Source organism: Aquila chrysaetos, chromosome 9, assembly GCF_900496995.4.
Source record: "Aquila chrysaetos chrysaetos chromosome 9, bAquChr1.4, whole genome shotgun sequence".
Taxonomy (NCBI): domain Eukaryota; kingdom Metazoa; phylum Chordata; class Aves; order Accipitriformes; family Accipitridae; genus Aquila; species Aquila chrysaetos.
The window spans coordinates 41128168-41150894 of record NC_044012.1 but is presented as its reverse complement, the minus strand read 5'-3'; the positions used below and the strand labels follow the sequence as shown (position 1 = coordinate 41150894).

Here is a 22727-nt window from a genome sequence, read left to right as displayed (position 1 = left end):
CACAATCAAGAGCTCAAACAGCCATTCTTCAGAGAAACTTGCAACTTTTTTCTTCCTTCCCATCTGCAATGATGAAGCAAGTGATTCCAATACAACCACGGAGCTTTTTGCCACCTGTCCAGTAGTTTTTGAATGCCATAAAATTTTGTACATGTTTCAGCGCACAAGAATTTTTGCATTGCATGGTTTAACTGCTGTTTCTCTGTTATCCCAAAACAAAGCTAATTCATTATAGGTGAAACTAATTCCAGTGCCCTGAGACTGCCAAATCCTTTAGAGCATTTAATTGAGTTTTCACTCTTTGATTATTACTAATTCAGCGCAAAATACATAGTTTTAAGATGGTTTAAGATTTGCAAGTATTTTGGAAGGCAAAATCAGAATTAAAACCCACCTTCAAAATGCAGATAAATGTTATGAAATAACTAGAATACAATTTCAGTAAGACCAACTGGAAAGTACTGCAATTTTGTAGAAATAGCCAACTGCATAAATACAAGATTGGAAATAAATAGCCAAAGAACAATTTTGCAGCTTGACTTCGTAGCTGATCACAAACTAAACACGTCAGCAACACTCTGCTGTTGCAAAAAAAAAGAACACCCAGACCTTGCGCTGGGATAGACAACATGTTGTGTGTTACGTAGGGCTTGCAAAGTAGTACTCTCCCCTAGAAGACCTGGTCCAGCAGTGGACACCACGAGGCAAACATGAATCAGACTGGAACAAATTCAGAGGGCAGCAGTGTAAGTTTAGAAAACATGAAAATCTATGAGAAAAGACTTAGAAAATCTAAACTTGCTTCATCCAGGGGTGAGAACACTGAAGTGACGATGCGGTTGCTGCAAAAATGAACTATTTTCAGTGTCTGTGGGAACAGGACAAGCAGCAACGAAGATTATTATGGGTTTTTTTTAGACACAAGGCAAACTCTTGACAGTCTGAAAAGTTTATATAATGAAATAGATGGCATAGAGAGGTTATGGGATCTCCATCATACAACACTATAAAAAACAATTTTATGGAAATCAGTTAGGAATGGTTCAGTTGGAGCTGAACCTATCTTAGGTAAGGGGTAGAATAGCCAATTTTCTCAAGTCCCTTCCAACAGTATTCCAGTGACTTCTACAGCAAAATCTCTTTGTTGCCAGGAGCCTACACCACAGGCTTGGGAACTGACATAACATCAAGAACGTTTTGACAGGTTCTTGTACTTTTGACCAGAACAAAGCACAGCACTCCTAAATATCTACTCGAGATTGTATCTTGCTGTTTGAGGCATTAGTATGGTGAAGATAAAATGTTTTTCTGTTTGCTGTAACTGCCATAGCAATCAGCAAATTGGTTCTAGTGGAATGTGTTGTTCCCATGTGGTTGCATTTTATGCTCTCAAATTTTATGATGCGTAGTATTGTGTTCTTCTCCCTTCATCATGGTTTGAGCCGTCCAGTTACATGCAAGGAATATTCCCACACACATACCACCCACCTATTTGAAACAATAAATCTTAATGCTCTGGCTTCTCGGGTGCAACCAGCTTCTGTGTAGTTTCATAAAATAGATAAGGCTCACTTAACTATTACTCCACACGGAATGTACAAGCTCATTTTTCATTCAGAAATTTGTATTCTGCAACAAGATTTTTACTATTTCCATCAAGTGGCATAAAAGGTATTAGTAAATTAAAAGAAATTTTTAAAAAAGAGGTATATGTGGCCAAGTAAAATAAAATGCTGCTTTCCTGGAGCAGTGCAACTCATTGACAAAAAAAGAAAAAAAATCTGTATGTTGGAAATGCCAAGTATCTTATGAAGCCTTTGAAGACATAAAAATAGAGGACTTTTCACAAGTTGAATAACTAAGAAGCTGTCTGTAGTCAAAAATACTTTGGAAATTAATAGGAGTAATTACTTACAAATTTCATTAAATGTCAGTTCTGGCTTGGTTTTAAACCCTAGCTTGCCTCAGTTTTGCAAAAGGTTTTTATAGATTACAGTGCTACCCACTCTACAAACTGTATGCCCTAGAAAAAGCAGGTCCAAAAAGTAAATCACAGTGTAAGTTTGTTGACAAATGAATTTGTAAAAAGAACAGTTTACACCAGAAAGATCAAAGTCAGAGCCTTTATTAAATGTTCCTTCTTTAAACAGACTGCATTTAATCCCCCTTTCGCATTTGTGATCTAAGGCTATTTTAAATACTTTGTTTTACAGGGATTTTCAGTCTTCAGAACCGTCACAAGCAGCAAGTTAGCAGTACACAAAAACAATACGCTTTAACTTTCACCAAGTTCCATTCCTGCTTCATAGGGTCCGTGGAAAAGACCAACAATACTTCCAGTACTGGAGTTTTTGCACAGACCCTGGAAAGGAAATAGGTGTCACCAGAGTTTAAGCCTGATGTGCTCTAGCCACATCTCACAATTGGCCACAATTTACTAGTATTGATTAGTATATCTGTTTCTTGCGCATTATCTGTTTCAAAAAGGGGACCAAATTTTCAATTTTCAGCTAATGTGGGTCTAATTAAGGCTATTCTGGTATATTTGATACTAAAATACTCTCTGGGAGTCCTTTTCGTGAAATCCCATCAGAATTAACATTTTCAAAAATGAAAACATTTAAAATAGGTGTTTGAGTTGAAATGCTGATGCAGCGGTTGGTTCAGTGTTTTCTTGTCTTCTGGAGCTTTATTATCACGTCAGTATAGTGTCATCTATCTGTTCATCAGAGTCAGCCTGGCCAGCCAGCTTCTTCAGAGATCTCCTGCAGCTTTCGTTGAGAAGCTCCAAGCTGGCAGCATCTAGAATCTTGGAAACCGACTGTGGAAGAAAGATAACACCAATTACCAATTCCTTATGACATACCATTCAAAATAAGAATAAATCTAAGTGCCTTACAAGCTGTATTTATCTAAAATCTTTCAAACATACTAAAATCCTTCATCTGGTTTTATGATTCCAGACATGGGAACTATCCAAAAGCAGCTAAGACTTAGAAAAGCGGTCTGGAAATGGGTGTTCAAAGTGGTCCATCCTAAAATACTCTCTCTAGCACCACTAATGGTGCAGTAGGATTATACAAGTGACAAAAGCAATAAACAAGCAGTCTTAGCTGAGGTAACTACAGCACAGCAAGGGAAATTTGAAAGGCATTTTGAAAGCAAGGCTATTATGTTAAACATGGGAGGCATGTTAAATACCTTGATTTTATTAATACTGCACCAAAAGGTTGTACAGTATCGGTACTGCTTATTTCTTCAAGGCTTAGCATGAGAATACTGAAGAAGGCTTAAAGGCAAATAGGAATGTCCCACTCCGTCTATTCCGTAAGAGACTGCCAGCGCATTCTGAGGCTCCAGGCACAACACTTAACCATACACAGAGCAACGTGACACAGCCTTGTACCAAGGATTACATTTTCTTCTGTCTCATACCTCAAGCACTTCTTCACCCGCTCTCATCTTCAGGAGATTGACAATAGCTTGGTCGCTGTAGGCTCTTACACTGGTGTTTTTGTCCTTTGTGTTGTCCAGAAGTGCTTTGAGAATTGGTTTAATTGTCTGAGGATCCAGTGAGGGAAGATGGTTTTTATTTGCCCACCAAATCATCTTTTCTGCCACTAACTTTATGTCACTGGATGAGTTCTGAAGACACTGAAGGAGACAAAGGTGGACTTAAATTCACATATACCAAGGACAGGTATTTGACACAGTAGTTCATCTTTTTTTCTAATTTAAGTATTTTAAACTATAACAATAATAGCAAACAGTTTTCAACTCATGGGTACACAAGAGACAAACTTGTTAACCAACAAGCTTGACTAAACTGTGTAACAGTAAGCGAAGATGAAACCTTGAAAACAAGACACCTTTTCAAAAGAAAACTTTGAAAAATGTGGTTGACGATAGGGTCACACGCTCCTCTCAACTGCCTCAGGAAATGACAATGACCACTAAGCATGGAAAAAGCTGATAGTGTTAGTACCTCAGTAAAATACACTCAATCGGCAGCAACAGCCAAGTCAATCTCTGGTTGGAGTATAAGATGCGTTTCAGCAGTGGATTTCATTTAAAAATAAAATAAAAAACAGAGCTTTGTATTTTTTATTTAAATCTCAACACATTTAAAACATGAAAGCTGACATCTGAATGTCAACTGCATTATTAATCCCACGATAAAGGTATTGTGACAATTGTCATACTTAAATTTTATATTTTAATACAATACTATGATACAAATTAACATATAAATTTAGGATTTCAGACAAAAAGTCTGCTTTGAAGAATGATGGCCTGCATCATGTCAACTTGCATGTTTGGTAGTTTTTCAAGTAAATTGAAAAGGAATGTAAAACCTGAAAATGTAACACATTTATATTTACAATAAAGATGACAGACAAAATAAAAAGCAGTTCTTCTGCTCCAGCACTACTCCTCACTATCTTCCCCTATCTTTCCTAAGACATTAAAAACACCCTGAGGTTCTAATGTTCATCAGACCCTGTCTACTGTGAGGTATACTTTGAGGGGGGGGGGGAGGGAGGGGAGAAAAAACAAACAAAAAAACCCACATACACCAAAAAAACAGAACAACCAAGAAAGAAAGGAATTTTGAGGTAGAATATTTAAATAGATACAAATTGAAAAAAGCATTAACTTCAATACTGTCTTATCTCAGTCTTTTGGACCTACTCCCTTCCACAATAGTGGAAGTAAAAAATACTGCAGCAAAACCAGGTAAGGTGAGAGTTGGTATTTGATGCATTTCTAACAAAGGCCCTCTGACCTTTAGCAACCTTAAAAACCTGACAACTCCCCCCAACTCTTCTCTGCCAGCTGTTTGTTACTGCAAAGGGAAAAATTAATTCATAAGAATCAAAACTAAAGTTTACCACAGAAAGATCAAAAGTCTCATTTCCGTATTGCAACAGGGATAGTGGTATGGTATTCACAACTACAAAGCAGACTGATAAAGTGGTTCTCTCTGTACTTCACCACAAAAAGAAATACCTAGATTTTTCAGGGATCAGGGGATTTAGTTTCCCAAGATAAAGCAACTGAGCTTTTAGTTTTCATGCTGGGTTACCATACAGAAATTTGGTAAGAGAAACCCACCCATGAGTTAGCTCAAAACAAAGATTCAGATCACATGAGAACAACACCAGGTAGTTATCATAAAAAGTCTTACCTTAATAAAGAGGTTGGAAAGTTTTGGAGGCAGGTTCCCTCCTCCTTCCATGTGGTATTTCATAAGAAAGCCCATCCCTCTGATGCCACTAACTGCAATGGGAATCTTCAACATAAAGACAAAAACTGGTATTACTAGAGCAGAGTTCCAACAGCCTTTATGATCAGGCTCATGGTCTGGTAAGCTTTTGCAGAAGGCTAAACCGAGCTTTCAAAAAAACTGTAGCATGTGAAGCAGGAAAACATTGGGTTGATGTTACTGGGTAATATGATGAAAAAATCATAATGCGAGTATGAGCCACATGGAATAAAATGGCAGGCCCCACAGAGACCTCAAGTTCCCTACACCAAATAACTCATTCAGCCCTAGATTTAAAGTCTTCTTCCTAAAATGAAATATTTGCACTTCTTACAAACCTGGCCCATGAATGAGAACTTTAATAGAGAAACAGAAGCATAATTTACTCCCAATGAAAGCCACTCTGCAGCTGAAGATTATTTAATCTTTGTCTCCACAGAGATCAGAACTCAAAGAATCAGGACAGTCGTGTAATTTCATTATAAAAACTGCATCTAGGCAAGGGAGAATCCTCAGATTGCACTTGGGGACTTGTGTTCTGTTTGGTAACACAGAGAACCTGCACACCTTTTGAAACTACTCCCAACAAGCGCTTCCAACAGAACTCACCCACTCTCACGTAGCACTTACCCTGTCAGCAGTGGCATTGCTGAGGATCATCTCCTGAACGCTGTTGTAGTATTTGGGGGAACACAGCCTGCTAGGAGCAACGTTTACAGCCACAGAGAGCGCCAGGCTTCGTCCATGTCTCACCATCCAGTCAATGCCAGAGACATCTGCTGCAAATGAAAGAAAAGAACAATAGCAAGGCTCCTGCTATCCATTCCTTTTCATCTAAGAAAGCTTTTGTCGGTTTGTCAATTCCATTCCATAAAATGAAATAATAAGGAGCATCTAAAGCAATACCTTGCTTCCTCCACTCCTCCCAAAAAGCCATACAAACAGTGCTAGAACAAACCACCTCTACCAGACAGGAACACCTTCTGGGCAGATACGGAAACCAGCCACAAACAAGTGACTTGGTATTGTTCAACCCAGTTACTTCTGATGGTCTCAGTCACATGTAATCAGCCCCACAATCACTTAGTGCATGAAGGAGCTTGGCATTGGAATTACACAAGCTTTGGCTTTCTAATAAAATTGTAAAAGTCATCTGTAATTTGAAACCGGCTAACAGATTCCCTTTTTAATACCACAGAGGGGAGTAATCCCATAGCACTCCCAACCACTACGAGTTCCTCCAAAATTCATGGGTTTTACTAACTTAGAGGCAAATTAGTTAATTCTCCAAAAGCATGTGAAACCATCAGATGTGGTCTGCAATTAGCCTAAGCCAATCTAAGATCACAGTGTCATCAAAAGAGGTGGAATGGCCCTCCCGTCCACCCTGCCCAAACATCCTGTCACCTCCCATCCTCTCTGTGTCAGCACTAGCAATCACTCAGCCATCCTGGTACTTTCAGCAACTCATCTGAAAACAAATCCAGGAAAAAAGTATGGGTAACCCCAAATTACAACCACCACCCTGTGCTCAACTATGTACCACAGTGCACAAATGAACAGCCATGAGCAAAGAAAAGTACTAGAAAATCTAGAGTAGAGATTCAGGTTTAAGATAAAGAGGAGGAACTGACATAGTTAGTCACAAAGTTTGCCTGAACCAATGACTAAGAAGGTATCTTCCCCTGCTTTCTGAATCAGTTCCAGTCACCGAAAACAGCTTCACTTACCCAGTAAGTGCTGGTGGAGAACAGTGCTGAGCTCCTCTTCTGACAGAAACGCACACAGTTCTGCTAAGCAGCCAGCTGAGGCCATGCGGGTGGCATCCTAATGAGGAGAGGAAGAAAAGAGTAACACCAGTTGAGCTCACCACACATCAGAGATAAGGAGCAAGAGCAGCAAGGGACAGAGGATGATGTGAAGTAAAAAGAGAAGGAGGAAATAAACATTACTAGTATTTCACTCCTACTACCTGTGGATTTCTGTCAGTTCGCAAGGTTTCTTGTACATAATGGAACTTAAAGCCAAATCCACAGTCAAAAAAAGCCAGCAGAGACTGAAGAATTACAGACCTTATATAAACTCTGATTTGTTAAATGGAAAAGTGAATGTTTTAAGACGTGTTAAGAGTTAAGTTTAGATTCACAGCCTAGAAAGTAGGCGTCACTTCTAGCCATCTCTAGAGGAGCTATCTCTGTGATAAACTCATACTACTTTTAATTTAAAACTTCCAGGCTTTTGTTGTTTGGCTTGCTTACATAACCATCCCATCACTACTCCTCTCTACTATCCAGTGGGAATTTTTCAATTCTTCTATTTCTAGCATGCCAACAGTTGCATGTCTATGTTGCACAGATTAAAACATAAGAAAGAAATTAATAGATGATTAATTTTAATCTCACAGAGGATACTGTTGCTATCTGCCATATAAAGAAGACCCTATATTAAACTTGGAGACCTTCTTGCTCATTGGAGAAAAATCTGCCATTATCTGAAAAATTTCTCACACTAAATGATAAGCCCCACCTGAGAGCCCACAAACACACATATGTGCATATGGTGAAGGTATTGCAGGGTTTCTCCAAGATAAAAAGCAAATCCTGACTTCAGAGCTGCCTCAGACACGTTGGTGAGGAGCTGCAGGTCAAACCCTCATATACAGTTGCTAAGGAAACATTAAACTCACAGATTTTCAGAGTCACCAGTGATGGGCTAGGGATCTCTAATTCTTACACCTGACTCTCAGCTAACACACTACAGGGCTCCAACAAGATCAATTTTACACACTGTATTTAGTTTAGTGAGTAATGCCAAACCACATGCTTCTTTATGTAAGTTTCTTTCCACTCTATCATTAGTGATTTTCCCCCCGAAGTTATTTTAGAAAATAATTCTGGTAGAAAGTTCAGATTTTAAATTTAAGAATGTCTACAGCAGGGATCCTTTGCAGCTGGCTAAAACAGTACCTCATCATGTCCCAGCATCCCTAGAAGCACCGTGCTGATATTCTTCCTAATTGCAGCATCTACTTTTGCACCAGCTCCTCGTGTTACAAACCGCAGAGCTTGCAGCATTGTGTCCCTAGAAGTGATCACAACGTACAGTCAGACACTGCCTCTCCCTCCCACCCTAAAAAAGAAATTGAGTTCTGGATACCTGTAACAGTTTCTTACACAGTGGGCTGGTTTTGGCTGGGGTAGAGTTAATTTTCTTCACAGTAGCTAGTATGGGGCTGTATTTTGGATTTGTGCTGGGAACAGTGTTGATAACACAGGGATGTTTTCATTCCTGCTGAGCAGTGCTTACACAGAGCCAAGGCCTTTTCTGCTTCTCACCCCACCCCACCAGCAAGTAGGCTGGGGGTGCACAAGAAGCTGGGTGGGGGACACAGCCGGGACAGCTGACCCCAACTGACCCAAGGGATATTCCAGACCCTATGACGTCATGCTCAGCATATAAAGCTGGGGGAAGAAGAAGGAAGGGGGGGACGTTTGGAGTGATGGTGTTTTGTCTTCCCAAGTAACCGTTACGCGTGATGGAGCCCTGCTTTCCTGGAGATGGCTGAACACCCACCTGCCGATGGGAAGTGGTGAATGAATTCCTTGGATTTGCTTTGCTTTCTCTATTAAACTGTCTTTATCTCAACCCACAAGTTTTCTCACTTTTACCCTTCCAATTCTCTCCCCCATCCCAACGGGGAGGAGTGAGCGAGCAGCTGTGTGGTGCTTAGTTGCTGGCTGGGGTTAAACCACAACAGACAGCAATTACACTAATATGCCTTACAGTTTAGGAGACTGACACTCTCTGCACTGCTGAAAATTCCATGCTAGAGAGTATTTCCATGTTTGTGTCCTTGTGTCTGTCTGTTACAAAGTCAATAATTTCTGACTATTCAAACATTAAAAAAATTCTCAAATCAGGAAGTTAATTTCTTAGGGATCTGTGCACTTAGGATATAAGAACAGCTGCATTACTTCAGGTCAGACTGACAATTGATACAGTCTTGTATCTGAGAGTGGGCTGCAGTGGGTTGCTGGGGGGTGTGCAGGAGAGAGAACTGGGCAGATACCAAGCAATGCTTCCCCTGATACGCGGTCACAGCTTAGCTTCTGACCCAGGAAGTCCCTATCATCCACATTCTTTGTTTTACAACCCTTGATTAACAGCCAACTGCTTTCACTAATAAGTAAATCTTACTCTCAGAATTGGGGGTTTTGTTCATTCATCCTAGCCCTTTCTTTCATCCTTAGTAAGCAGGAAGGTCTGAGATATCACCTTCAGCTTACCTGATGGCAGAGTCATCACTGGAACGAATTCCGTTCAGTAGCTCCGTAAAGAGAGGATCCACTTTTACATGGATAACAATGAGTTTACCGAGAGCATCGGCAGCTTTAAGGCGAACAGCACGGTTTGAGTCTTGCAGAGCTTTGGTGAAGGTTGTTTGCAACTGGGGCAAAAATGGTTTCAGGGCAATCTCAACCTATACCAGAGATGAAAGAAGGGAAAGTGGTGCAGTCGAGTCTGAAACAGTGGCTAGAAATCAAAGCCTGAAAACAGCATGACCTCTTCTACAGCAGTTAAGTTATCACAAATAGCCCTTATTCAGATCTAACACACTACTAAAATGGGAAAAACATGAAACAATACTTTACCACAAAACTTCTAGCCTTTTCAAATCTAATCTTATTTTCCACATACTGAAATACAAGGGTAACGTTGCTGAAAAATTTTCCACTATCATGAACAGCCTTTTGTATGCAGAGCACTAAATAAAAGCTCAGGTCATGGATACGTAAGATGATCATCTTTGGAGTTAACAATTCATTAAAATGGTGGACACAGGAGAGATTAATTACATGGTAGTTTTTAATCACTTGCAAGTGGGATCAGCATTTAGCAATATTTCTAAGCAGCCCAGTGATTCAAGTACTGGGGGCTTTTTTGGTAGGCCAGAAGCTGCCGGAAGAATACAATCCAGTTACAGTGCCATTCCTAAATATCAAATCCACACCAGCAGACACCCTAGCTGTATCTACATGAACAGCAAGAGATACTTCTGAAGGTTACCATGGAAAACGTTCACAAACCACGGTCAATTACTTTGAATCTTACCTTAGCTAAAAGAAGGCTTAAAGTTTCAAGCAGAGCCACCTTGACATTCCAGCTGAACCGATCTCCCAAGATCCGAATAAGTGGCCCAGTAATGCTCACCACAGATGGTTTAAGAGCTTCAGCAGAAGTCAGCTTAATAACCAGCCCTAAGGCCTTTGCTGCCTCCTCCTTCTGCTCTGGATTACCAGTTAAAACACCTTCCCGCAGCACCAGGAGTATGGAAGTCACTCCCTGTCATGAAAATTGGATAAGAAAGCTTAGACGCTAAGATGCAAAAAATATGTATCTTATTTTTTGCTCCTGTTATACACCAGATGCACAAATGTGGAGAGTTTCTCTCAATTTCCTGTTGACCTTCAGCTGCCTGCTTCCACATTTACAGATCTACTTTTATTTGGTTTGATTTCACGCATCTACGCTTACTAAGCCAGTTGCTATGAGAAAAGTGGTGGCGGCTCAGGGAATTTATAAACCAGAGAAATTTGGCACAGAAGTCCAGCTTTACTCCCCCACAAAAAGCAGCCAGCGACCATGACTTACATGCATAACAGAACTGTCAAAGATCTTGTTACAAGAGGAGTCTTCTGTAGGGTAACTCAAGAGCAGCAGTAACCTACAAAAAGTCTCTCCAACATACAGGTTTGGAATGCCCAAATAGACACTGCTTCTAATCGCTGTAAAGTCATATCGATCAGTTCCCCCAAAAGGTGGGTATTATGGCTGTGACAAATCCGCACTCATTCTGATCCTTTACCTTCTTCGGAATACAGAATCCTGGCACATGCTCGCCTTTGGCCTCATTCCCTACAATTCGGATATCCTTGTGCAGGTCCTCAATGAGAGCAAGCTGGTTCCCAGCATCTAATTTCTGCAGGACAGAGGGGTAAGACAAAGTTGAGACAACACGGCAACCAGCTGTTCTTTGTGAATTCTTCTCAGGTGTGTCAAGAGAAGACACCTGTTTCCTGCCTCCTTGCTCACAAAGCTAAAGTCAAGCTCATCTTACAACTCTCAAATCTTTGCAGCACTTGCAAATGTAAATGTAGTTTACAATCAAAACCAAAGGTTCAATTTAGGCAGTATTGTACCAGCTATCCACATTTTCTCCTTGCCAGGCATTACCACCATAACCTTTTTAAGCTGCCTCTCACCTTGGTGATGGAATTAAGCGCATCCCAGCTTTCATTCAGAACTACAGGGTTGGTATCATTAAATAAACGTATCAAGCCTGAAACCAAGCTCTTGAGATGACCAGTATAGTCTGCTTTTGTCTTGGAGCAGTAGATATTCAGAATGACAGCTGCTGCCTGTCTCATTCCCAGCTCAGGGCTGCGGGTAGCTTCTAGTAGATCTTCAGTTATAATTCTTTGTCCAGCATCATCTTCCACAGACAGGATTACAGACTGGCAGTTTGCCATCTCCTAAAGAGTCCAAATTAACTTTACATTAACTCTCAAATAGAACAAAGGCAGATCTAGCCCCGGGTTTCCCCATATTATCCACAGCATTATCTCTTAGAGAAATACTACAACATATCCCACTTGCTAATCGTTTCTCATTAAGTAGCTGGTCACATCACCATTAAAGGCTCGATTCAGTCCTGGAGCAGAGATAGGTGTATAACCAACTCTCAAAATTTAACAAGTGACCAAACTCTGCTAACCTGATTGCTGCACAGGTCACTCTCCAGCTGCCGAAGAGCTAATTTACAAAAATTAGAGTAGCTCAGTCTCCCCCATCTGAGTCACCCATCAGAGCACGTGGGTCTTGTCAGATAACATTTTTTTGATTTAGGTAGTTCAATGCTGTGCGTCATAATACTAATTACAAGCACATCTGTGGGTACATTAGAGATCTCCAGGCAGACTTGGGGCTAGAAGCTGAGCTAATAGGCATCTACAGGAGACAGACAACAGGACTCTGTCACTAACATTCCTGATTCACTAACTTATGTACATATCTATCCGCAATCATAACTCCAGGACGTTCTCTGGAGTCCAAATACCAGATGTTTCAGAAAGCAGTAAAGGAGGACTGCTGCATGCAAAACAGGAGATTTCCTCCCTTCAGCCCTTTAATCTCTCAGTCTTCTATACCAAGAATAAATACAAAGTTAACTAGATGCTCTGGCAGTTTTCCAAGAATAAGTAAACTGAGAATTGTATCTTGTTGCAGGCCAAAGAGACTTTTATATGGATACAAATAGATTTGGAAAGCATACGTTTTTCGACTCACAATATGCCACCAGGCAAAAAGACTCATCCTGAAGAAGCTAATGGACTGAATTAAAACATGCAATCTGTGAATCTAGAGAACACAGATTCTGTGCTGGGAAGTAAACCCAAAGCTCTATCTTCAGGCAACCTGTCATAACAAAGAGCTGAGCCGTGCTACTTGCCAATTGCTCTTCACTGGTCCCCAGCTTCTCTTTCAGTGCAGACATCATAGCAGGCAGGATGACACTCAAGTGCCGTGTCAGAGCGTCCCCTGCCACTGATGAGAGGAAAGCTAGCACACGGGTGTTCACAGGGGGAGTAGTCAGCTAAAAAAAAAAAAAAAAAAAAAAAAAAGCAAAAAACACAAGACAAGCAGAAAGTTTTGTCAGAAGGACTCTCAATTCATCTACAACATGAAAAATTTCTAAGTATAAAATGCATCACAACCCAGATGACAATGTTTTGAGCATAAAATCAGAAGAAAATTTCAAACTACGCTCTTCCTTTTGGCATAGCAGTCCAAAGAAAACTGGCAGCAAGCAGAGGAAAAAGCACAGTTCTGAAGTTAAAAATTTCTTTCCAATTGTACCTTTGGCACCAAATAAGGCAGCACCACACGGCTCTTGACAGCCATAACTTGTTTAAGACCATCCACAGCAAAGTCAGATGTCTCTTCATTATCCTACAGGGAAAGAGAGAAAGTTACAAACCTGAGAGATGATTTGTGACACGCCAAGCTAAACCCTGTTTCAAGTGACAATTTACCACACGATCGTATAACCAACACACAAGTCCTATCCAAAAATGCTCTCCTATTATATAGCAAAAACCCAAACCAAGCCATTCTGTCACATCAGAAAGATATTCCGTATCAGGAGTGGTGGCCAAACAACTTAAGCAGGTGACAACGGCAATTCCCTAGCAGAGCCAGATGTAGCAATTCTTAGGCCTGTGCTTTAGCCATGGCTAGGATGACTCCATGGAGGAGACAAAATAGAGCTGCCATTCCCTGGAAGGTCTGCCACTACAATCCTGCTTCTCCTTTAAACCAATTATTCAAAACCTGTCCCACAACATCACTAATCAAGTTGTTGACTAATGTTGAGCAATGCTTACCAGCTGCTTCAGCAAAAATGGCAGGATATCTTCAAGAGCTTGATGTCCAATTGTTGAGTGCAACTGTTCAAATGTTTTAGCTGCAGCCTCTCGGACTTCTTCCAGAGGGTCACAGAGTGCTTTTCTCACTGTAGGAACTAGAGACTCGGAGAAAAGCAGTACCTAAAGATGTAGAGATGAAATTACAGAATACCTAAAGCACAACAGACACATGCATCTCAGTAAAGTATCTAAGAACGCAGAATTTGCACAGCTGAAACTAAACTGCTGTTTGCTTGAAATATGTTGGAAGAAAACCAGGATTAATCAACACAAATATGTGCAGTGCTCTAAGGCTACCTAGTGGATGATTTCTATTATTTTATCTCATAAAAGTCAGAACTGTGCAATGTTTTAATTTACCGACAGATACAAATGCATATATTTGCCTGAACAGCAACTCCTGTTAGTTATAAGCCCTGAATTCAGTCCATAAAACAAGCCCAGCACCAGCTGTATTATTCTGTCTCAACTGCAATACGTGCATCATAACATAAGTATCTAGGAAACTGGAGATTTCACCCTCCACATATAACTTACCGCATCCCTGCTGGTAGACTTCATTATCTCACTCAACCCAATGCAGACTCCTTGCCTCTCATCACTCTTGTCTGACCTCAGTCCATCTTCCAGAATAGGAATGATTTCAGGAAGGATCTTCTCTCCTAACTTTCGGACAAGGTCTCCTAATGTCCGTGCTGCAACCTGTCCCCAAAAATGTATAAATTAACTATTTTCCTGTTTTATAAAACTTACGAAGGTGAACTGTGAGCAAATGTTAACTTTTGACCATAAACTACTGTTCACAGTATAGACAGAGTAGTAGGAATGGAAACACTACTAGTATAAATAACCTTTTTTTTTTTACTGTCATCTGTTTTGTACTGTACTGTACTGTTTGTACTGTACTGTTTTACTGTCATCACAGTCACCTTCAGCAAAGACAGAACTCAGACATACTACTCAGAACAGTTAAATTAATGACAGCTTTGGAGTGATTTATAGAAAAGAATTATCCTGTGTTCTTCAGAAATTAGTTTATACAGTCACCTGCAGTAACAGGAAGGCATTACACAATTTCTCACCGTTCGCTTATCTGCACAAGTACTGGCCAAGAATTTCAGCAGAAGCCCAAAGAGGGTTGGCAAAATTTCACGCAGTGTGCGAGGAGTGTTTGAGACTACAATCTTCCAGACATGTAAGGAGGCTTGACGCACTACCAGCTGGGTGTCAGAGCGGCCCATGTACAGCCCTGCCAGCACCCTGTTCCTCCTCTCCACACCAAGAGCATTAATAATAGCCTGAAAAGAAGTATCACAAAATTGTATTATTCACTCCTCAAACTTACAAAAAGAACAAAATACATGATTATTCAATATGTCTTCGCAGCAGGCTTTCCATGCTGATTTAAAAAAAAAAAAAAAAAAAAAAGACACAACAGACAAGAACAGCTTTACCTTGTTTGACTGGGCTGTTCCAAAGTTGTCATCCTCTGAGGCGGTTTCTGTGGTCATTTTGCCAGTGACTCCCGAGATATGGAATAGAAGATCTCCAAGGAGCTGAACTGAGCTAAACCTGGCAACAGGAGCAAGTCAAGTGTTACAAACAGGGTATGCAGGCAGTACCAGTCCAAATATGACAGTGTGTCAAATACAGATGTGAGCAAAATGCAAGGCAAAGAGCTAGGTCAGCACTGAAATGCTGCATGGGCTGATACGTGACATCCATCTGCCTACACAACTGAGAAGCATGCTAAAGAGAAAGGGAAGGAATGATTCCAAACTGGAAGGCGCTGAGAGAATTCCCGTATCAAAGCAATGAATCAGGGAATAGCCTGGACTCTAAAAAGGAACAAGACATTGCCAGTATCTGTCTTAACCCAAAAGACATTCACCTGGGATATGTGCACTCATCAGCACTCAGCTGACACAAGCCTTTTAGTACAACTAATTTTTGAGCAATTGCTATTAGCTGTGAGTGCTCCACTGCACATTTCCATACACAGGAGAACAATAACTTACTCAGCATTTTGAAAAATGAAAAACAATATATGACAGCTAAATATTGCCACATCAACTGCCTCGGAAGTGCGTTTCAGAGTCACTACCACAATTAATAACCTCGTAGGAATGCTTTGCAGGTACCAGGAAACCTGATCCACTGCTGGCAGGGCTTTGCAGACTCAGTGCTATAAGGCATCATATTCAAATCAACAAGCAAAAAGAGCCACTTGTTTTTCCTTCCCAGGAGGTCTCTGCCTTTCCTTGAAGAGCAACATATAGTCTAAATCACACCAGTTTTTCAACCATGGAAGAGCAACGTCTGTGGATAAGACGGTTATCCCTTACCTTATCCTCCACAAGTCATCAAACAGCCCATCCTCAAGCTGTGGCAGCAGAAGTGCAATGGCAGTCTCAGCATACATACTTATGATTCTCTGGCCAGCGCGCAGGGCAGTGTCCCGCACAAACTCATTCTCATCTGCCAGTGCCTGAACAGAGGCAGAAAAATGTCTGTGAAAGCTGTTTTTTTCAGCACAATATACAAAACTAACAGGAGGAAAACAAAATTATGTTTTCTCTCAAACATGAAAAGTAAATGAACTATAGAGTTGTGAATGCTCAAAGGTGATTTCGAGAAATTACTAGTGACTACAAACAAAAGACAGCAAGCAAATAATGTGGAAGAAGAAATAATTTATAATTTAAATTCTTTTATATTATTTTTTTCTATAATTCAGCAATGCTGGACAAGTCTCTGCATGTCCCACAATTACTGGAAATGATGCTTAAAATACTCTGGAGACTTCTTTTTATCCTCTAATAAATAAAACTCTTCAGGCCTCTGCTACATACCTTAAGGATACAAGGAATGATGGGACCAACATACGGAGTGAACTTGTCTCCAAAGGTAATTGGCAGGTAGTTGAACATCATGATATAACCATCTCGTACATGTGGAGCAATATCCACTTTACTGGCAGTAGCTACAATCTCTGGCATAAGTTTCTCCAGCTTTTCTACCCCCAAACCAGCCATAACTTCAGCCAGACCTGGGAAAAAAAGCAGGTAACATAGCTGATAAACACAAGAAAGAACAAGCTAATCTGATTTAATAGGAGAAACTCTGAGCTCGGTATTCAGACATAGCTGTCCTCACCTTGAGCAGCACCAGATCGATCCACTGAGCTCTGCTCATATGTCAGTGTCTCCATCAGCCATGGCAACAAATCCTCAAAGCATGATTCTCCCATACCCTTCACCATGGCTCCCAGTGCCTTTGCAGACACTGTACGCACCTAACAGACAAGAGGAACAGAGATTTGCAAAATATCCAGTCAAAGTTACTGAGACAGATGTGTCTGATTACAGTTCTACAGAAGGTCAGGACAAAGTCTAACCTAATGCACTGAAAGACAAACTGTATTTGTACAAAAGACTTACTTCAGGTACAGGATCCAAGAGAGATGCCTTCAGTCCAGGAGTCACACTGGGTAGGTAAGGAGCCAGATCCTGAAAAAAAAGAGCCCAAAGAGTAAGAACTAGATTCAAAATGAGAAAGAAACCTAAGTCACCTTCATGTAAAGGGCATTCAGGCCCTTATTATTAGCAATCATGCGTAACATCCTGAGAGTTTAATCAGTTGCTTTCACAATCCTACAAATAAGCCCATTGAATTGTTCAGTAAGTCCAAGACACAACGCCAGTTCCATGCAGACCACTCAAAACCTTTTTGATGCTCACCTACAACCCAGCACTTTGTATCTAAAGAAAATCCAACACTCTTAACATTTACACAAGGTTTAAAGGTAGAGATTACCAGCACAAAAATTAAACACAGATCTTTAGCCTACAGTGAGGTTGTACAAATACTTTTCAAACAAGCCCTGAATCCATTTGTAAGCAGCTGATCTGTGTTTCACTGGTACTGGTTTTGCTTGTTTGTTTGTTAAGGCATTTCTTATACAGTAAAAATTACAAGACCTTTTTGCAGGGATAAATCTGGTAATAACTAGATGACCAAAGTACAAAGCTGACAGTGTTAAAGACAGTGACAATTTTCAGGTGCTTATGGACATTATCTGTTCATTTACATACATTTAATTAAAGAAGCTGTGTGGATTCTAATATTGTCTACCCTAACAGCAAAATCCCAAACCCAAGTAAATTCTCTCTAGTGCTTGCTCTGTTATCTCCAACACAGTAAACACAGCATACAGTCAGAGAGCGTTTTTAGCGCTGTACCTTCTGATCCGTCAGGGAGTACATGTTCCCAATGATCTGGGCAGCCATTTTCCTGGTGTCTGTGGAACGATCTTGAAAAGCTCTCTGAACAATTGGCATGATCAGTGCTAAGGATGGAGCATCAATGAAATGGACAAATTTGGTATCCAGTAGAGTCTGCAGGCACTTCTGGGTTTTCCTGGAGGGGTCAGTGAGAGCATCCAACAGAACTGGAGCGATTGCTGAACATTTTTAAAAAGAAGAGAAAAGACTTCATTTGTACATAAAACAAAAACGCGTGTCAGGGTAAGCTGGTGTTCTCTCATGGGATGTTTTAGATCCTTCTACAGCAACTAGCAGCATAGGAACAGAGGAAACCCTATTAACATTAGATGACAAAATGGATAGGAACATTCAAAAAGCCTTGAAGCAAACAGCTGCTGTTAAGCTTTCATGTTATATTTTTCTAGGAGTAGTTTCATTTCTATAGAAGTTTGGATTTAATCCTAAATGTTGTGAACATAAACCTTGCTATTATAAACCATGGTCACGTCAGGACATTAGAGATGCAGACAGTTCTTACCCAGGATCTCTGGATTCCTGATGACAGACCCAATCTGCCTGAGAGCTTGCTGACCTGCGTTCTGCACCTTCACATGAGAATCTGTGAGCACTTCAGTAAGTTTTGGCACAATATTGGGTAAGCAGGAAGAGAGCTGTTTGGGAGCACAGTACGCCATAGCCCCCAGCAGTTCCACTGATCCTGTACAAAAAAAAGAAAGAAAAAAAAAAAAAAAAGACAAAACACAAAACAACACACAGCGTTAAGAAGAGATATGAGGAGACGATCACATTTACTTCAAACTCAAATCTACCAGTCGGAGAACACAAGTGTTGGGGCAGGGGGGGGTTGTGTACCAGGCAAAAGAAGGGGGGAGAGGAAACTTCCAGCTTCTGGAGTATTTCTAGAGAGACAGGGGGTAAAAAAAGTGTCCCTTGAATCTGCTGGGGGAAAAAAGTTGCTCAAATGTGTCAGGGAACTCATTTGTATCTCTAAAGCTGTAAGTTCCACAGTCCCTTAAGAGACAATAAACTATCACAGCCATCTGCAGGGATGAAGGAATAAACAAGGGGAATGACAGCGAAGGGAACTGTGGGTTACTCTCAATCATGTCAGTCAGATATTGGTCCATACCAGCTTTAGTTCTCCAAGATTCCTCTTCTAGTGCTGCAAGAAGTGATGGCAAAACCAGCTTCACTCCGTGAGTACTCAAGTTGCTCATCACAGCTTTGGCACAGTCATCTGCAGCCTCCAAGGAGAAGAGAACATTTACAAGCTGTGTCACAACGCATGTTTTTTCCCTCCTCAGAGACTCAATGGGAACAAAGCCTTCATGTAAAATAGTGTCTCAGTACAATGATGCAGCTGGCCAAGTAGCTCCCAATTAATGGCCAATGAAATAAGATGCTTTCAGTTATTAAGAAGATCAAATTGTTATTAGTAGCGTCTCAAGGGATAGGTCACCTTCTCAATTTGCCTAGTTACAAAGAGCATTCATATCCGTTTCATCTCGGTTTTCTCTTAACACCCTATGTTCTCAGAAACTTAAGGCATCTTACCTCTCGCACGTACTGGTTCCCATCTCCAAAACAAAGCAGCAAGTGAGGTAGCACATGAACCACATAGGGCTCAAAGAGCTTTCCAAGCATGCTGCAGAGCATCTCGAAGGCAAACAGAGCCCCTAAAGAAACAAAAAGGACAGTCAGAAGAAAACACAACTTCATTTAAAGGGGATGGTAAGAGAAGATAAAATTTGCCAAATATCTGTAGAATTTCTCCAAAAGCACTCAAACCTCACAGCTGAAAGTTTCTTGCCTTCTTGCACTTGTGGCTAGCGCTGCGGTGGGAATTTCCGGTGTCAGAAAGGACAAGAAGCCCAGTAGCATTAAAAACATAACGGCCCTCTGAGTCCTAGCTTTGGTAATCAGAAATAAGGACAGGAAATCTCCAGCAGCAAAAGGAACAACTAGGCTGCGAGAACCCCTCTGGGCCAGCTGGGGCCGAATATGTACCATCTCACAGGGAGCAGGAGCCTCCCTAACAACGCCTGCCTTTGAAAACAGGAGGGACGAGCGCATGCATATTGTCTAGGACCAGAAACCCTTCTTCCACCACAATGCAAATAGAGCAATTTTAGGACACTACACACAATCAATGGCCTCATGACAGACACCTCCCATTTCTTTCTCTGCAAACCTTAGTAAAATAAATGTCGATAAACCAAGCACAGGGATTCAGGTATCATTTTATCTGACTGCAATGGTAGTAGGTACAAGAGAAATACTAGGTATTTGGAGGTAAAAGCTTTTGTCCCTTACCCTCACGCCGACGAAAGTTCTTCTTGTCCTGGATAGCATCGGTCAGTGTGGTCATCATCTCCTGCTGCTTGAGAGAGAGGATGCCAAGGCCTTTCACCAGGCCTGCCAGCCCATAAGCTGCACCTTTGCGCTCAGCATACTTATCAGACTCTAAAAGCAGCTGCATTAGCTTCTGTATCATTCCTCCTGCATCATCCTTAATCGCAGGCACCAGAGGTGGTAAACAGCTTGCCACTGACTCTTGAACCTGTAAAACAATCCACCAGCTATCAGATCACAAAATATTCATCACCAACATAACTTCCCCCTAGACTGCACCCACAATGACAGCTTTCTGTCACCAGAGCCATTTTTCATCTGACATCCCCAAAAGTATCATAGTGTTAACCTGCCTCTGCATGAAACCTGAGAACTCCTCCAAGAAGGCACCTACCTGCTGAGATGGTGTGGACAAGGCTGCTATCAGTTTGCCAACAATTGGTTTCACTTTAGGGTCACTCTTGTCCAGATGCTTTGCCAGTGAACCCATCAGAATGACCACGCTTTGCCTGACAGCATCATAACTGGCATCATTAGGAGCATTTTTCAGGAATTCTTCAAACACTGGCAAGAGAGAGTTAACATTGTCCTGAAAAACAAAACCACAGAACTTGCCACTAGAGTCCACTCAGAATGAGATTTGCTATGCTCAGTGGACTTGTTTGCTCTTCTCTGAGCTAACAAACTGAACAATCACACTGTATTTACAGTTCATTTAATGTGTCACATCACATAAAACCGTGTGCCAACCCGACAGGCAACAAATATTTCCTGCTAGAGAGGAGCTCTTAAAAATTAGATCCCCCCAAACCTGCCAGCATGATGTTCTGCCAGAAGTGATGCATGCTACTAGGCAAGACTGCTAGCTTAAACAGCAGTCCCGGCTCTTTTGCTTGCTCTGTTTGCAAAGGGAGAACAGAAAGCTAAAACAAACTTCACCCTGCTTTTCTAAGAAACAGAAGGAAAGAATGAATAATATGAAAATACTCCAATTGTCTTGGGCTTAACAGGAATGCAGAGGGCTGTCGAGAAGAGGTGACTTGCACATATGAGGAAATCGGAAGCTGAGCAATTTACACCTTGCACACCTCCCCCATCTAACACTGCTGGAGAAGGGCTAGTAGTGAGAAGGGTGGTCCTCAATTCTCTGAATTACTTCAATTGTTTTCAGTTTAATTAAGCCAACGATCAACAAGCTTTCATGTTTTGCTTTGCATGAGGCCTGAAAGGGAAAACTCACCTTCCCACAATTAAAAGATCTGTGGTCTGATTTTACTTCTATTACTCTAGTTTCACACCATTTTAACTCCAGTTAATTCAGCACTATTTCTTTTTTATTGCAATGACAGGGAAAAACTACACTCTTAGTTAACACTAGTCACCAACAGAACAACTCCAAACACACAAAGATTCCTACTACATGAAATTTTTTTAACTATTACAAGTAACAGCAACCTCTAAGAAAAAAAAAATTACAAAAATCTATGGGCTCCAACACAGTACCTACATTTTCATCCCACTTTTTTCCACTGCTAGAGAGAAGTGTTCAGACTTACTTTGCCATGAGTGTTGAGCGTTGAAAGAGCTGCATCTAACATGCACTTCCTGACTTCAGGACTGCGATCATTCAGGGCATCCGGTACAAAAAACTGGAAGAGGGGCTTCACCTGAGAACTGTCCAGATGCTGTGAGAGCTTGTTGAGGGCCAAAGCTATGCCACACCTGTAAAGATGGTGAACTTGTGAGCTTACTGACTTTTGACAGAATTTGCTTGAGGTCACAATCACATTTGCTATCAGTAGTACATTACAGACGTTGAGAGAGAGAACCACTATAAAACCGAAGAGCTTCAGAGTGTCCAACCTACATGCATTTCATTACAAAACCCCATGCTGCAGGTTCCCAAAAGGACAACAATCTTTCAGCCATATAATGCCTTTTATCCTGATTAAGCATTAGGGATACTTGGGCCAACAGACATCAGGATCACTTTTTCTACTGCCAAAATACAGCAGCTTTACAACAAGGTACATCAGCACTAAAGAACAGATTAACTTAAGACAGGTAGCGAACAAGACGATCTCCAATTAAACCTGTATAGGGCATACAAGTAGACAAAAAGTAATTATCCAAACTGGATTTTGTCCAGTTCATTAAAACTCGCCACTGCTGCTCTTGAAACAATCAATTGCTCATACAGAGGTGGGAATACAGTAAGACAAGACAAAAATCAGACAGTCTGAGAAGGAAAGACTCTGGTCTTATCAGAAGGACATAGGGAAGATAGCACCCAATATTTTGATGGAACTGAGAGCATTTCAGTTTGGCCTGCCCAGC

The 22727-nt window shown here is 41.0% G+C and overlaps 1 protein-coding gene across 3 annotated transcripts in view; it reads right to left on the bottom strand.

The window, feature by feature from the left end:
- Window positions 1-2109: 2109 nt before the first annotated feature.
- The window catches only part of GCN1 (GCN1 activator of EIF2AK4), a 44775-nt gene continuing 24157 nt past the window's right edge, over window positions 2110-22727 (bottom strand). For 2 of the 3 annotated variants that reach the window (XM_030025368.2, XM_041125951.1), the window contains 27 exons: window positions 21947-22112; window positions 20785-20979; window positions 20352-20598; window positions 19593-19714; window positions 19168-19282; window positions 18556-18735; window positions 17994-18214; window positions 17193-17261; window positions 16909-17047; window positions 16605-16801; window positions 16098-16240; window positions 15207-15324; window positions 14835-15050; window positions 14290-14454; window positions 13711-13872; window positions 13184-13276; window positions 12777-12920; window positions 11530-11799; window positions 11133-11246; window positions 10379-10609; window positions 9553-9746; window positions 8233-8347; window positions 6997-7093; window positions 5897-6045; window positions 5189-5293; window positions 3436-3654; window positions 2110-2821 (listed from right to left, as the gene is read on the bottom strand). In XM_030025368.2, coding sequence (XP_029881228.1) covers window positions 2696-2821; window positions 3436-3654; window positions 5189-5293; window positions 5897-6045; window positions 6997-7093; window positions 8233-8347; window positions 9553-9746; window positions 10379-10609; window positions 11133-11246; window positions 11530-11799; window positions 12777-12920; window positions 13184-13276; window positions 13711-13872; window positions 14290-14454; window positions 14835-15050; window positions 15207-15324; window positions 16098-16240; window positions 16605-16801; window positions 16909-17047; window positions 17193-17261; window positions 17994-18214; window positions 18556-18735; window positions 19168-19282; window positions 19593-19714; window positions 20352-20598; window positions 20785-20979; window positions 21947-22112 — 4312 coding nt within the window. In that variant the 3' untranslated portion in view covers window positions 2110-2695. The remainder of the gene's footprint in view (window positions 2822-3435; window positions 3655-5188; window positions 5294-5896; window positions 6046-6996; window positions 7094-8232; window positions 8348-9552; window positions 9747-10378; window positions 10610-11132; window positions 11247-11529; window positions 11800-12776; window positions 12921-13183; window positions 13277-13710; window positions 13873-14289; window positions 14455-14834; window positions 15051-15206; window positions 15325-16097; window positions 16241-16604; window positions 16802-16908; window positions 17048-17192; window positions 17262-17993; window positions 18215-18555; window positions 18736-19167; window positions 19283-19592; window positions 19715-20351; window positions 20599-20784; window positions 20980-21946; window positions 22113-22727) is intronic. The other variant, XM_030025369.2, reaches the window with a different exon arrangement.